This window comes from Xenopus laevis, chromosome 1L (assembly GCF_017654675.1).
Source record: "Xenopus laevis strain J_2021 chromosome 1L, Xenopus_laevis_v10.1, whole genome shotgun sequence".
Taxonomy (NCBI): Eukaryota; Metazoa; Chordata; class Amphibia; order Anura; family Pipidae; genus Xenopus; species Xenopus laevis.
Genome location: NC_054371.1, coordinates 164,950,217 through 164,966,769, shown reverse-complemented (window position 1 = coordinate 164,966,769; position 16,553 = coordinate 164,950,217). Strand labels below are relative to the sequence as shown.

The 16,553-nt window shown below is 40.3% G+C and overlaps 1 protein-coding gene across 2 annotated transcripts in view; it reads right to left on the bottom strand.

The window, feature by feature from the left end:
• Window positions 1-1,021: 1,021 nt before the first annotated feature.
• Window positions 1,022-16,553, bottom strand: part of LOC108716024 (saxiphilin) — a 36,971-nt gene continuing 21,439 nt past the window's right edge. For both annotated transcript variants that reach the window (XM_041566559.1, XM_018261772.2), the window contains exons 8-17: window positions 16,348-16,534; window positions 13,864-14,012; window positions 12,005-12,095; window positions 10,759-10,818; window positions 9,267-9,449; window positions 7,665-7,815; window positions 7,328-7,410; window positions 2,730-2,914; window positions 2,322-2,511; window positions 1,022-1,320 (exon numbers count right to left, since the gene is read on the bottom strand). In XM_041566559.1, coding sequence (XP_041422493.1) covers window positions 1,247-1,320; window positions 2,322-2,511; window positions 2,730-2,914; window positions 7,328-7,410; window positions 7,665-7,815; window positions 9,267-9,449; window positions 10,759-10,818; window positions 12,005-12,095; window positions 13,864-14,012; window positions 16,348-16,534 — 1,353 coding nt within the window. In that variant the 3' untranslated portion in view covers window positions 1,022-1,246. The remainder of the gene's footprint in view (window positions 1,321-2,321; window positions 2,512-2,729; window positions 2,915-7,327; window positions 7,411-7,664; window positions 7,816-9,266; window positions 9,450-10,758; window positions 10,819-12,004; window positions 12,096-13,863; window positions 14,013-16,347; window positions 16,535-16,553) is intronic.

The following is a 16,553-nucleotide window of genomic DNA, read 5'->3' as shown; positions in this document are numbered from 1 at the left end:
CTGGGGATTTGAGCAGCACTATTTATTGCAATGAAACTGAATGAACACAGGATACATGCAGTGCTGATCCATTCTATGCTCTAGAGCAGTGATCCCCAACCAGTGGCGTGTGATCGGCGTGTTGCTCCCCAACCCCTTGGATGCTGCTTTCAGTGATCTCACAGCAAGTGCTTCTTTTTCAATTCATGGCTTGGAGGCAAGTTTTGGTTGCATTAAAACCAGGTTTATGGCCAGACTCTTGTAGGCTGTTTATCCATTTAGGGCAACTAAATAGCCAATGATATTCTTTATTTGGCACCCCCAGCAACTTTTTTTAATGCTTGTGTTCCTCCCCAGTTCTTTTTACATTTGAATGTAGCTCACTGCTATAAATAGTGGGGCATAGATACTGTCTTTGAATTTTTTTTTGGGACAAACAGCCATTTTCATTATATTAATCTTTTAAAGTCAGCATTTAGATCAACATCGGTCCAGCCTAAGCCTATTGGTAAAAAGGGCTACAACCTTGTTCTACACTTCCCCAACACAAAGATTGGCAGTTGCACATCACACGTAATAAGGGCAGCATAGACATCATGTCCTTCTGCACATGCCCACTCGACAGATGCTTTTTTGTATATGATTCAGCCTTCCTAGTAGGAATATCTATTATAGCAGTAATGATCAGGGAGCAGGAATCTAGCTTTCACTAGTTAAACATTAGCACCCTCCTCTTGTACCGCTCCACCCGCAATCCCCTAAAAACTACCACTTATAATGGGAAAGCAATGCTGTAAAGAAACCTATCAAAAACATAACCAAATATGTATTTTGATAGAGATTTTAGAGTTTGGACACGTTTCAGGAGGTATGAAAAACATGTCTGTTCTTTACTTTTACTGTAGAAATGTGAACATCCCCTTTGAACTGAACAGGTCTGCGATTCAGCGGCGCTGTTTTTAGAGAGTGGTGTGCCTGAACTTTACAGCTTTGTGTAAGCCTGTATTCGTGAAACTTTGGGAGCATCACAGACAAAAATAAATTCATTACAAAAGTTCTTTAATTATATAATTTCTGTTACAAGGCAAACTCAGTAAAGCAACTTGAAAAGAGGTTCTTTAACGCCCGAGATGTTTGCTTTGGAAAACAAACACAGGACTTGCTGACGTGGCTATAGCACTGGCATCCAATGAGCGAGAACAAAGTCATTCTGAAAAGAGTGGATAACTGGCTGTACTCTGATTTCAGGCCTTTTTGTGAGGCTATGTCATGGTTTGGAATCATACAGAGTTGAATTTCTGGAATCTGCACATATATCTGTTTTGCAGAAATCTAAAATAGCTAAAAGGATAATTACATTATTAGTACACAATATATATTGCATGGCAGTGGTAAAACACAGATTTAAATTACTGATGTCATTCAACAATGTTATAGTTCTTTGCAATTTAAGATGGAGCGTCCAATTGGGTCTGAGACTAGCTGTGGCCCTCCAGGCTGCTCATAGGCTTATTCTATATATCATTTATATAGGAAAGAAAGGAGAGGTAACCCCAAAAATATTATTTAATGAGATATGTTGTAATTCTAAGACACTTTCCAATATGCATTGGGGTATTGCCATACGGGTATTGCCTTCTGCTGGCTAAAATGAAAAACGCCTGGGGGCAGGCACTCAGAGCGCTTTGTTTTCCAAAGTCGCCTGTAATTGCCTCACAAGGAAACGTCCAGCGCCTTCCAAAAATGAAGCGCTCAGAGTGCCTGTCCCCAGGTGCTTTTCATTTTAGCTGGCCGAAGGCAGATCGAGGAGATTAGTCGTAGCGAGGAAGAGGAGATTTGTCGTCTGACGAATAATCTCCCCGAATCTGCCCATGTGGCCAGACCCTTAAGGTGGCCATACACAGGCAGATAATGCTGCCAATATCGGACGTTTAGACCAAATTGACAACTTATCTGCACGTGTATTGGGGGCTTCCAACGGGTCTTCCCGATCGATATCTGGTTTGATTTTTACCAGAACCGTCGGAACCCCTTGGCGTATCGTAATCTGATCGTTCGACCATAGGGCCGAACGTTCGGATTACCCTAGATATAGCCATGCCGTTAGTGGCATATCGGGGAAAGATCCGCTCGTTTGGAAATGTCGCCAAACGAGCGGATCTTTGAGTCTATTGCCACCTTTACTGTACATAGTATCAGTATCTATCTGGTTTTAACTTTTGAAACAATGTTGCAGAAGCCAGTTAATTAACAGACCTGTAAAAGTATGCAAGATTAACCCCTGCTAAATGGTTTCAAGAGACCCATAAATGCAAAAGGAACAGATAAAATACTGTCCATACCTGAGTGTGTGCACTCAAAGACTGAGTCTGCCAACTGTATGAAGCTTTCCCCTAACAAATCCTGAAGCCTGAGATGACCAGCTGGTAATAGGCAAGTGGTGGAATCTTTAAAGAGCAAGTCACCCTCTCCATAGATCTGCCTTGACTGAAAAAGCTGAAAGTCTGAGCCTTTGTCAGGTCGTAACCCATCCTGAAAAGCAGTCCATACAGACTGAAATTAGTCAGACATAATCCAACAGAAGTCATGTTTTGACTTAAAGAATGTTATGAGCCTGCACTGAATTAACAGTAATAGTCAAGCGTGGCTTGATAAGTATACTTGCAAATCAGTAAGCATAGCCTCTGCAAATCTGTACATTTCCCCGTGGCATTTACTTGCCTTTCCCTGCTCTACAGCTTGTGTTTTACCTGAGATTTTATGATGAAGTCATAAATTTTGGCTGTTATAATTGGCCTTGTCATCACAACATTGGGTGGAACTGTGCCCAGGTTACAGTGGTTCCAGTCTGTCAGGGGGGCACGACTTCCATCTGGGCAGAGTAGCTCAAAATCTGTGGCACTCAATCCATGAGCCCAACCTGAGCTCTCCAGATCTGCAACATGATATGATACATTCATTAGAAATAGGAGCCCCAAAACAACGATTATGGGATGAGCTCTACAATATTCAAGTCAATCTTTCCATTTTAGTTTAGATTAGAAGTAACCATAACAAGTCTGTCTTACAAGCTTTGTAATAAGATATATATTTCTACTTAGGTAGCCATCAGTATGTACATAGGCATGTCTTATAGTGTTAAAGGGAAAAACTGGTGCTGGGCAACAAACACATTTGCATGCTGTTAGTAATCAGGGAGCATGTGGTCTGTCCATATTCATTTATTCTCAAAATTATTAAAGTAAATGATCAATGTGCATCACAAGATTTAGCAAACTACACATTTTTTGGAGGCCATGCCAAGAAACAGCTTTTCATTTCAGCATTAGAAGTCCAAACAGAAAATTGTTGGAGCAACAGACCACAGTAGTAAAAAGGTGATACCTGGAAACCAGGATGCAGGGGTGACTAATTCACAAGCTTGATACTGTTCTATCCATGATATCTACAGACAAATGTATGGAGTTCTCGTGCAGGCTGGGGTCATATAGTTGGAGGTCTCTGATTCCACAAGATTTTTAATTGAAGAACTGATATCTAGAAATATATCATCTACCTATAAAGGAGTATCAGGGAGTGATAAAACTAGGTATTATTCTACAATATGATGATCTTAAAGGGATACTGTCATGGGAAAACATGTTTGTTTTTTTAAAAAAAAAAAAACCATCTGTTATTAGTGCTGACAGCAGACTTCTACACTGTAATCCATTTCTCAAAAGAGCAAATAGATTTTTTTAAAGATTTTTTTATATTTAATTTTGAAATCTGACATGGGGCTAGACATATTGGGGCAAATTTACTAAGCGCCGAAGCGCCGAACACTAGCGTTACTTCGCTAGCGTTTGGCATTTTCGTTACTGTGCAAATTCACGAACGCTGGCGTAGTTTCGCTAGTGTTACTTCGCACCCTTACGCCTGGCGAAGTTTCGCTAGCGACATAACTACGCAAATTCACTAACGCGCGCAGTGTACTAAACGCTACCTTTTACGCTAGACTTCCTTCACCACTTCAGACCAGGCGAAGTGCAATAGAGTAGATAGGGATTGCTTCAAAAAAAGTCAAAAATTTTTCTAAGTCCCAAAAAACGCTGGCGTGTTTTCTACATTATGGGTGATAGGCTGAAAAAGATTGAAAAATTTTTTGGGGCTCCCCTCCTTCCCCCCTACATTTCCTGACTCATGGCAACTTACCTAGACAGTGGGCACATGTGTAGGGCAAAATAAAATTTTTATTTGATGTTTTGAAGCTTTTCTAGCCATTTGTAGTGCTGATACATATTCCTCCAAGCAACGATAGCGCAACTTCGCAATCTTACGCTACCCCTGAGCGCAACTTCGGATTTTAGTGAATTTGCGAAGCGCTGGCGAAACTACGCCTGGCGAAGTGTGGCGAAGTTACGCCTGGCGCAACTACGAATCTTAGTGAATTTGCCCCATTGTCAGTTTCCCAGCTGCCCCCAGTCATGTGATTGTGCTCTGATAAACTTCAGCCACTCTTTACTGCTGTACTGCACGTTGGAGTGATATCACCCCCTCCCCCCCAGCAGCCTAACAAAAGAACAATGGGAAGGTAACCAGATAGCAGCTCCCTAACACAAGATAACAGTTCCCTAGTAGATCTAAAAACAACACTCAATAGTAACACTCAAGTCCCACTGAGACTGATTCAGTTACATTAAGTAGGAGAAATAACAGCCTGCCAGAAAGTAGTTCCATCCTAAAGTGCAGGCACAAGTCACATGACTGGGGGCAGCTGGGAAATTGACAAAATGTCTAGCCCCATGTCAGATTTCAAAATTGAATATAAAAAATCTGTTTGCTCTTTTGAGAATTGGTTTTCAGTGCAGAAGTCTGCTGGAGCAACACTATTAACTGATGGGTTTTGAAAAAAACATGTTTTCCCATGACAGTATTCCTTTAAGTCTTTTTAAGGAAACTCAACTCCTTAATCATGGCACTTCATGCCTTTCTCTCCCAAGCTGTTCAGTCAACTAAAATACTATTCATTGAAAAACTAAAACAGAGACTGCACCACTGAACCTTTAAAGGCGACCTGTCACCTTAAAAAATAATTCCAATTAGTTTTATGATGTTAGTCAAGCAAAATAAACTTCACTTACACTATATACATGATTTCAAACTTCTTTCTTTTAGTCTTGTAAATTCCAATCAAATAGGCAGTAGCCATTTCTGTGGCCACTGTTATTAAGGCAAATTAAAATCTTGCCAAATCATGCCAAAATATTGTTTATGCACCAAAACGGGGCACCTGATTCCAATGCCCGTGCACTGGCTACAAAATTAAATGTTGAGGATGGAGGGGGAATGTAAGGAGAGCAGTGACATCTAGGAATGGCAGAATGGAAATTCCCATTCCTTGCCCTGCCTCTATGCCTAAAAGAGGGGCAGGCAATATATGATTGATAGCTGAGAGTTTCAAATGAGTTTATATCCAGTATGGTTACTTTAATAAATAAAAATTGGGTTTCATGATTAATTTTAAAAGTACTTTTATTATACAAATTTCCATGTGTGGGTGACGGTCCCCTTTAAGTTATATGGACTGATGGATCAATCCTACAACCCACTATTCCAGGCAGAAGAACCAAGCCGGAGAGAATGCAATCTCAACAGGAGACAGATTAATACAAATAAAATGTATCCGTCGCATATACCTTACCCCTGAAAGGCTATTCAAAATGTATTCAGCCCACCCAGATACTTGCTCTAGTCTAGACTACATTCTCATATAGGCAACTTTTGATATGTGGAAAAATACACAATACTCAAAAGGAAGGAAATTGGGAGGGTTTTTTTTTTATCAAGTATTGGAACTTTTCTAAGGGTCACCTTGGATTAACAGAGCATGGTCAAAGGTCACTGCCAAAAGTTTAGTCAGAAGAGCTGACTATTTATTAGTGATTTCAGGGCATCAGGTAACTGCACACTCCCCCCTCCCTCAGGAATGTAATGCCTAGCAGGACACAGATTGAGTTTTTATGACCTCATGTGAGTAGGAACTGGACCAAGAATATCATGACCATAACTCCTTATAGCAGTGATCCCCAACAGTAGCTCGTGAGCAACATGTTGCTCTCCAACCCCTTGGATGTTGCTCTCAGTGTCCTCAAAGCAGGTGCTTATTTTTTAATTCCAGACTTGGAAGCAAGTTTTAATTGCATAAAAATGAAGTATATTGCCAAGTACAGCCTCTTGTAGGCTGGCAGTCCACATATGGGCTACCAAACAGCCAATCACGGGCCTTCTTTGGCACCCCAAGGGAATTTTTAAAGCTTTTGTTGCTCCCCAACTCTTTTTACATTAAAATGTGGCTCACGGGTAAAAAAGGTTGGGGACCCCTGCCTTATAGGAACATAGGAGAGAGATGATATTATATTCATTGGTTATTAATTCTCTCAGGGATTCCATAGATACTAAACATCAATAATGTGTGAGCTGCCCCTGCCCAGATATCCATATCTATTACACAGAGTACCAAACCTAGTCATGTTTGGACTCGTTTGAAATCTGAAATTGCCTTGAACCCATCACCAATTTTTTATACTGTTGGTACAACAGGTATGGGTTCTGTAAGGATAAATATATTCAAGGATACATTATATGTGACCTTCACTTCACCTTTGAGGGTCTTGCTGGGAACTTTAAGTTCTCACTCCTTGGGCTTCACCCTCCCCATGGAATGGCTCTTATCAACCAGGGCATGGAGGAGGGCATTACAGCTCTGACCATAGTGAAAAGAGGCCTGTTATGTGTCTGATTTAGATGTTGGCAGAAATATTTCTCATGATACCTTGGCCTGTTTTATTAACTATTACAGGCCTGTATGATGACAGTCACAATATAACTTTCTCTCTGTAGCTATTATTTTATCCCAATAACAAAATGTTACTGAATTGGAAAGACTGCAATTAAAATGGAAAAAAATACCAAGGCCTTTCCACATATCAAGACAGTCTTGCCACTAGAAGCTGTCACTCCAAATTTCATATATAATGGCCAAGTAGCTCATTGTGTTAGATGTTGGTGTAAATTGATTTTTGTACAGAATGTTCAACTGATTATCCAATTATCTGCATTTGAATCTATAAATTATACTGACCCTGAAATAAGTGCCTGTTTCCTCCTTTTTTCTGTAATGGATGCAGTAACCTGCCACTCTAGATCAATCATGACTGGGCTTTAGTACTGCGCTTTGCTAGTTACAATAGGATAAGAGCAGGGATGATCAACATGTGGCAGTGCAGATGCTAGAGGGTGGCTGGCAGGAAACAGCAATATAAAGTAATGAACATACAGTAATAAAATATTATGTTTACCCACTTACTTTCAATGTTTTCATGTAAAGAGTGATGTTCCAGGAATGCAACATCTCCGAAGCTACGTCCGTCTGGATCTCCAACTAGGCACCTGGAGAAATACAGGTAATCTCATATGTACAGCATCTTCCAAGTAGAAACACAGTGACATGTTACAGTTCATGGCGCAACTGTCCTCAACATATATTTGCTATTAAACTAACAGTCATAATCACCAAGGCTTTAAAGAAAGCACTATTGTATTGGTACTGAAAAATAACTGACTGTAATGTAATCTGTTGTTAATGATCAATAAAAAGAGATAAACCAAAAAAGAAAGCAGTGAGATTTATAACTTTCTCTCACCTGAGTGCACCAGAATTGCCATAATACCTCTCCTTGTGATTGGCAGTGCATCTTCCCATGAGTCTGTCGCCTTCTTCCCAGCCAATACACACCTTGCACAGATTGTTGTCTGCTCCAGGCATGCATCCCTTCCAGAAGTAGTTCCTGTAAGCTGAAGCCAAGCAGTCATGACAAAGGCACACATCAGAATATTGAGCTGATGGGTTATCCATATATTTAACCATCATATATCAATACATACATCTTTGTGCTTCAGTCTTCTGTTTATTTGTCAGTTCTGCTTATGACATAAAATACCCATTACCCCGTTTTCATATAAAAAGTGAATTATCTTTAAACAGACAGCAGGTGACAGCTTGAGGAATGCAAGAATTGCCTGAATTAAATATTTATCCCACAGATTGGGGCCCTAGTCTTCCTGCAGTACTTGAGCACTTTAACCCTCCACGGGGTTTTGTAATAAAAGGCACTACGTTTTCCCAGTAGCAAACAATAACGTCTGCTTGACGAGTGAATTCTACTTGTTGATTGGTTGCTATGAGTTACCACTAGTTTGGCTCTGCTTGTTTCTCCGTGTTTGCATGGGTTTCCTCTTGGTACTCTGGTTGCCCACATTACACTACGAAAACATAGAAAAGTAAATTGGCTACTGATAAAATTGACCCTACTCTGTGTGAATGTAATAGGGATCTTAGAATGTAAGCTCCACTGGGGCAGGGACTGATGTAAATCACATATATTTTCTTTAAAGCTCTATGGTATGTGTCAGCACTATATAAATAACAGATAATAATAGTAGTGTTCCACATTTCCAGTCTACAAACAATTTATTTGCAAATTGGGTCACAGAGGTAAAGGGAGATCTGTTCTAGCAGTGTTTGCAAAAGCCATGGGACCGTAAGGTGCCCATTCACAGGAATATGAATCCACAGATAACAGTCCCTTCCCCATTGCATTTCTGATCAGTATAAATCATTGCTTATCAGAAGTTCAGTATAGAAAATATCATCAGGAGCATGGGCTGTAGATGCAGTTAGCAGCCTATGGACCTACATTGGCCATCCATTTGATGAGATGTCCATGTTAGTGAATGTCTATGGCTCCACGATTACAAACTTTAAAAAACGTGTTTTAAAACCCCTGTGGCACTTGTGAGACAGTCAGCCAGCCTTATTTCGGATGAGACCACCTCTGTTGTGATTGGCCTATCAGCATTCTGGTTTGTTTAATCAGGGCCAGTGTGTGGCCAAATATTTGGTCAGTTATACAGTCTAAAATATGAGCTTGTGAGATAACCTATTTCATTGTGTCTTTATTTTAAGGGCCCTGACAGACGAGGAGATTAGTCGCTCTGTCTCCTTTGAATGCTTTCCAATCGACAATAAAATGAATTGTTGGTGAGAAATTATATGAGTTACTTCAGCTTTCCAAAGTCTTCCAAAGTTGCCTCATGAGGAGACTTCAGCCAACTTTGTAAAGGCAGAAACAACTTCTATGGTTTCCTACCAGCGATTTACATTATTTCTGGTGGGAAAGCATTCCCTGACCTGTTAGTGGCCATTTCCAGACCAGATTTCCAACAAGGACTGTACTACTCTTTACCTGAGTTGATATCACAGTCCCATGTGTCATTCTCATGCCCCCGCACTGTGTATTTAGAAAGGAGCAGCCATCCAGCAACGCTATACATGTTTCCGTGACAAGAACGCCGGCTGCTCATTCCAGAAAGACTTACAGCTCTGTTACTTTTCTTTACCACTGCCAGGGCAAAAAGAGTTGGAAAACCTAATAAAAGGGAGTAAAACAGTAAATATATTATATCACTATATTACTAATTTACAAATGTAGCTGTAGTTTGCAAAGTGCAATTTAGGATGTAATTCCCTGCAAATATGCCTCTTGCTACAATACATGAAATTTCACTCATACACAATTGTGCTCAAAAATTGTTTCAGTGGGGTATGCATCATTTCTGGCAATTGCTGTTAAAATGACAGCATGTGTATAATACTTTAGGCTACACCTATTGAAAAAGCCTGCAGTGGTAACCTTGAAATTGCTACCATGTTTGGGGTGGTGGCAGCAAGGGAGAATCATACCCCTCTGCTACCATGCAAAGGCTTTTGTGGTGCTGAGCCCCCTGTCTCCCCTGTGCTTACCTTTCCAGCACTGGAGGGGGTCCAGGGGAGTCCACACCACTAGTGCAGAGAGGCAATTGTGCTCTCTCACATTTCTGGTTTGATAATTAGAAATTCAGCACTTAAAGGGATACATTTCTCAAAAGAGCAAACAGATTTTTTTATATTTCATTTTGAAATCTGACATGGGGCTAGACATATTGTCAGTTTCCCAACTGTCCCCAGTCATGTGACTTGTGCTCTGATAAACTTCAGTTACTCTTTACCTCTGTCCTGCAAGTTGGAGTGATATCACACCCCCATTCCTTCCCCCCGCCCCTCGCAGCAGCCTAACAACAGAACAATGGGAAGGTAACCAGATAATAGCTCCCTAACACAAGATAACAGCTGCCTGGTAGTCAACAGTAAAAATCTGTTCAGTTACATTGAGTTGGAGAAACAACAGCCTGCCAGAAAGCAGTTCCATCCTAAAGTGCTGGCTCTTTCTAAAAGCACATTACCAGGCAAAATTACCTGAGATGGCTGCCTACACACCAATATTACAACAAAAAAAATTACATTTGCTGGTTCAGGAATGAAATTTTATATGGTAGAGTGAATTATTTGCAGTGTAATTTAGAAATAAAAACTACACCATAAAAACCATGACAGAATCCCTTTAAAGTTACCAGGAGCAGCTTTTTGCAGCTCTCCTAGGTGGCAGCTTCAGGGCTCCCCCGCATCATTATGCAAACTTGTGCACAATCCATCAGATTCAGGTGGGCGCAATGGCACTTGGCTCAAAGATGTCTGAGCAAGGATTGTGTCTAGGCACCAGTACAATTAATGAATGACATCCATATGCTCAACAACTTAATTTAATGACCTGAGCCCTTATATGTTTCAGAATTGAATATCGGACATCTATAGTATAATCTGTAAAAATGCAATTATCCTTCTTATATTAACTTACATACCTTTCTCTGAAATATTAAGTGGCATCTGATAAGGATCAGTCGGGCAATCAGACACATGACCTAATGGTGCAGAATCAAAGAGTCTTTGTTATAGGATTGTGGTTCACACACTAACAGATTACAACAAATATCTGTTTACATTGTGTAATTACAATGGGACAGACTGTCTGATATAAGAATCATGAAAAATGGACACAGCAGAATTATACTGCAAATACACAAATATTATGTGCACAGATAAAGGAAAGCAATCTCAAGGTCTCATTTACTTAGCCCTATGGCACATGGGGTTTTTAGCAAATAATGTGGGTATTAGAAGCAAATTGTCATTTGCATGTCAATGGTACCACTGTGTCTAATAGATAAATGATGCCAATTGGTCTGGGGGATATGTCCTCCAGACAAGTCCCTATTATTTTCAGGTCATAATTATGCCATTGTCAAAACCTGTTGTTTTCCCCCTTCAAAATACTTCCAGGGTATGACCCTCTTTCACAAGTAACTGCTAAAATACTAATACATATGGAGTCTGTGAGACTAATCAGTCTCCCAGACTCACAGCAAACACTCTGCTGCTAGAATCCTCCAGCTGTCTCCTGAGAGGGAACGTGTTAATCCAATGTAAAAATCTTTACCATGGCTGCCAGGTTAAAGGGATACTGTCATGGCAATATTAACTGATGCATTTTGAAATAAACATGTTTTCCGATGACAGGATCCCTTTAAGGCAGGGGTGTCCAAACTTTTGGCTTGCCGGGCCACATTGGAAAAAGAAAAATTATCTGGGGCCACACATAAAATACACTTTTAATTGTAAAAGTAAAGGAAATACACAGAAAAGAACTACAATGCCAGTTGGATAACCAGATAGAGCTATACACTGGAATATGGGACACCTGGATAATAAATAGACGTATTATTATATTATTATTACTAACTGGGCAATGGGCAGAGACCCCCCTCCTCCTATTTCCTCGGGAACCAAGAGTTTCAAGCTGGGCCGCATTCATATGCATCCTGGGCCGCATGTGGCCCTCGGGCCGCAGTTTGGACACCCCTGCTTTAAGGTAACATTCAAAGGCCTCTGCCCCTTATTATTTTACTTTCCCTGTATTACCATGGCCATCTTTATTTATTATAATATTTGTCCTCCCTGTGTGTGTACTTTTCTACATTATAAAATTGTATAGCGCAACATATCCCAGTTGCGGTGTATAAATAAAATTATATATACATACATACTTACCCCAGTGTTCAACAGCTGCTGGCTGCAGTCCACACTTTGCTGCAATGTATGCATGAGTAGCATCTAATGAAACAGCATCAGCCTCATTTCTCTGCAACACAAAGTCAAATGGAGAACAAGTGTAGATAATGAAAGTGCAAAATACTGCAGGCACATATTTATCAAAAGATTAAGAACTAGCGGTTTAATTAGCTACCTGTCAATACGGACCACAGTATGTGGGTCAGACCACACGTGTGTGGGTACAAGGATTATGGAGCATCTTTCGGATGTGGAGAGCTGTGATGATAAATCAACTATACCTTAACATGTACAATCTAAACAAATTGACTCGACTAACATTTGGTTTCAAGTTATAGATAAACCCTGTACATAAGGAAAGGGGATATTAACAAAAGGTTGTCAGCTAGCGAAGTTTATTGGATATATCATCTGAAAACGAAAATTATGGAAGTATGAACTGTGAATGGGAATTATCTTGTTACCATTACTATTTTGTTACTATTGATAGATGTATTTTTTTTAACTTTTAATGAATTTATATGTATACACTTTTTGTATTGCTTTAGATGGATTTAATTATTATGCTGCATTTTTGATATTTTGTATAATAAGGGTTAATGGTTTTATTGGGTGGGTCTTGACGGTATTTAAATTTCTGTGTGTAATAGAACATTTGCCCTTTACCTCAAGTGCTTTTCATTTACTTATAATAATTAAGTAAGCACAGGTCAGGACTGAGAGTTACTGCCCTGGCATTCCAAATACACAGAGGCCAAAACAGTCCCCCACAGGTCCAATAAATAGTGACTGTGTGCAGCATCTTATAGCAATCCCTTTGGCATTTGCCAAAAACTACAGATTGGCCATGATGTTTATTGTTGGATTATTGGGCCCATATTGATTGTTATTTATTACGTGGTTATCTCATGGGAGACCAAAGGGGATGGGGGTCTTCAATCCCTAATCAATCACTAATCATTTTCTAGGTTGGCAGTGTAGGCTTGGGTCAGATACAAACAGGAAATCAAATAAGGAAACTGATGGCTGTTCAAATTGGGAGTAAAGAAAGAAGCAATCGAAAAGTAAGGTTCACTAGTGTACTGCTCTAGGGCTCTCACCTCTATCTTCGCTGCTGCGGTTTCTCCAATTACTGGGGACTGGGCCCCAGTTCAGATGGCGCCCCATACCCACGGACATACCCACGGATCTGGGCCTGAACCCAGAAATGGCCTAATTTCCTTTGAAGGCTGCTGTGGTGTGCTTTTTTTTATTACCACCAGGGCCGGATATACATAGTGGGTGCCCACTACTGTTCGTCACCCCTGTCCTGTCCAGGGGTACAGGAGCAATGGGGATTGGCGCACAGGAAATGAAAAAAAAATATTGTCTCCAGTGCATCCCCAGTGTTTTTGAACAATGTGGGTGTGGTTGGGCAGCATGCCAAACCCCCCCCCCCCGGGCCTAGGTGGCCTTTCCAAAAATCCAGGCCTGTTTACCACAAGTGCAGTTGTGGGCCAACAAGTTTCCCGCATTCAGTTGTGAGAAAACTCTAATAATCAAAGGTACTTGCATTAACATGTGCTCCTTGCAATTCCATATAGTTGCATATGGTGCCACTACCCTCTTAAACCTTCCTGTTCCAAATTGAGTACATCTGCACCTATTGATACAGGGGAACCATGGAGCTACTGCCAAACCAGGCAGTAGCTCCAGGGTTCCCACAGTGTCCTTAATCAACAGGCACAGCTCAGATGCACAAATAGAATAGGGAAATTGTGCCAACTGCCATTAGAACAATTGCATCTGCACTGAAGGTGCTGAGATAGATGACCGCTTATATGTGTACTTAATGTTACCTTGATCATCTCAATACAGCCCGTAAGAGATGTCGCCAGGGTACAGACTAGAGGATCTGATTTCACATTCATTGCCCAGTCCTCACACTTCTGTAGTTCAGCTGTGCTGATACAACACCAGCGGATGACACTGTGATCCAGTGAAATACCTGAAGACACAAATGGAATATATACAGTGCTGACACAGAGAGAATTTTGATGGATATTTGGTTTGCCATCACCCAATAGTTATTAGGATTGACCAAATGTATAAATGTATAATTATAATAATGGACCTCTAGAGACTCTAAAGCAGGGGTGTCCAACCTTTTGGCTTCCCTGGGGCCACACTTGAAATACACACAAACACTAACGCTAACTTTTGATTTATTTTATTGTAAAAGAAAAGAGGGTATCATAAACCTAGTGGGATTGTTGACATTGTAGAAACTAATCTATCAATATCCGGTTGAATGGAAGTAGTTGCTATTCTCAGTGAATTCTCAAGGTGCTCATCGGATAATTTGGTTCTAGTTTTACTCTTAGGGGCAGATTCACTAACTTCGAGTGAAGGATTCGAATGAAAAAAAATTTGAATTTCGAAGTATTTTTTGGGTACTTCGACCATCGAATTGGTTAAATTCGTTCGAATTCAATCTAAATCGAATGATTCGAACGATTCGAAGTAAAAATCGTTCGACCATTCGACCATTCGATAATCGAAGTACTGTCTCTTTAAAAAATACTTCGACCACCTACTTCGGTAGATAAAACCTACCGAAGTCAATGTTAGCCTATGGGGAAGGTCCCCATAGGCTTGCCTGTGATTTTTTGATCGAAGGATTTTCCTTCGATCGTTTGATTAAAATCCTTCGAATCGTTCGATTCGAAGGATTTAATCGTTCGATCGAACGAAAAATCCTTCGATCGTTCGATCGAACGTTTAGCGCTAAATCCTTCGACTTCGATATTCGAAGTCGAAGGATTTCAATTCGAGGGTCGAATTTCGAAGTATTTTTAACTTCGAAATTCGACCCTTAGTGAATCTTTAAAGAAACAGAATATATTCCTAGTGGCCCATTCTGCATTTTTGCCCTTTATCTTCCTGAGGAAATGCATTAATCTCATCTGAGGTTTGCCCCACAAACTAAACACCATTCTCATTCCTGTTTCATAGGAAGGCCTAACACAATGGAGGGGAGACACCACCTGAATGCCAGGTAGTTGAAATTTAGAGGTGAATGGGTATTTAACAATACTGCAACTATACAAGGGTGACTGTAATAACCCTGCAATAAGGACTAAATAAATATTTAGTAGAAGGGTATGTGTGGATATTTGTATGTATGTGGATAGCTATTTAATTATAACCCTAATTTGGTTACTCTCTCTTTAAATTGCAATAAACCCTTGGCAATCCAGGGAATGTACTGGGAACTGGGATTTACAGTGCAGTGCCTCCACCTAGGGAACACTGAGGAGCACACCTCAGGGGATTTCCACTAGGAAAAATAAAACACACACAGCTTGCAAAAAACAAATAAACTTTATGTAAACTGTATTCAGTAACTGTAAATGCAAATCACACAATATAGCTTTTACTCTGGAAAATCTGTGACTATCAACTCCTCTCAATGCCACAGTCCCACACCGGGTGGATAAATGCAGAATCACTCCTGTCAGTTCAGTGTCCCTTTCCCCAAGGTAGCGCTACCTGCCCCAAGGTACCTTTCCTTTTGAAAGTAATAGCTGCTCCCACAAGGCAGGTACAAGAGCAAGACCTGTCCTCACCCTATGGAACACACAGTGGCCAAAGTATCCACAGGCAAGAGATAGAAACAGGCTCTCCCTAATGCTCACAAACTTTATCCAGCACAGCAAAATAAAGCCTTTTCTTTATTTTGCCACACAGGTCTGCCAAATCTTTTTGTCTCTCTGGGTATAGAACTAAATAGTTTTACCTCTATGTATTTACACATCAGGGCACGGGTAGATTCAGACTACCTTATGCCCTTGAAAATGCCACTAATCTGCATCCCCTACCAACCTTATATTACAAATAAGCAATGCTAAGCATTGTTAAATGGTGTTTGTGAAGATTCTCATTCATCCAGATCATGGTATATCTATAGAAATAAGTCAAATCAACTGGACTTGCTGTTGATTTGACTTATTTCTATAGATATTGTTAAATAGTATTTGCCCTGGCAATCAGTCCCAAATCACTCACATTACTTGAATAATTTTTGAACAGAGAATAAACACAAGTCAGTGAAACCATAAATGTGTGGTTATACTGTATATCCCAGTTTGCATGCTTGTACTTATTTTGTACCGAGCACAGATAACTATGGCAACAGTCAATTGGGAGCAAACTATGACAGCAATTCGGTGGGTTTGTTTGTACAATGTTTCTTGCGGAAGATTACTAGGATAAAATACTGGGATAAAAATACATTGAATTGCAAAAGCTTTTACCACATATATTCTGTGCATCACAGTTACCTTCATGTCCAAGTCCTTTAAGGAGAGCCACATAATCCATCCCAAGAACTGAAGACACATCAGCCTCATTGCCCAGGACTTGCAGCTCCAGAGTAGAGTCATGAAACATAAGATTTTGTCCCCCAAAGGGTAATGAATTAAAAAGAGAAAATCGTCGCTTTGCTTTCCCAGTGAGGCCAAATAGATCCTGAGGAACACATATCAGA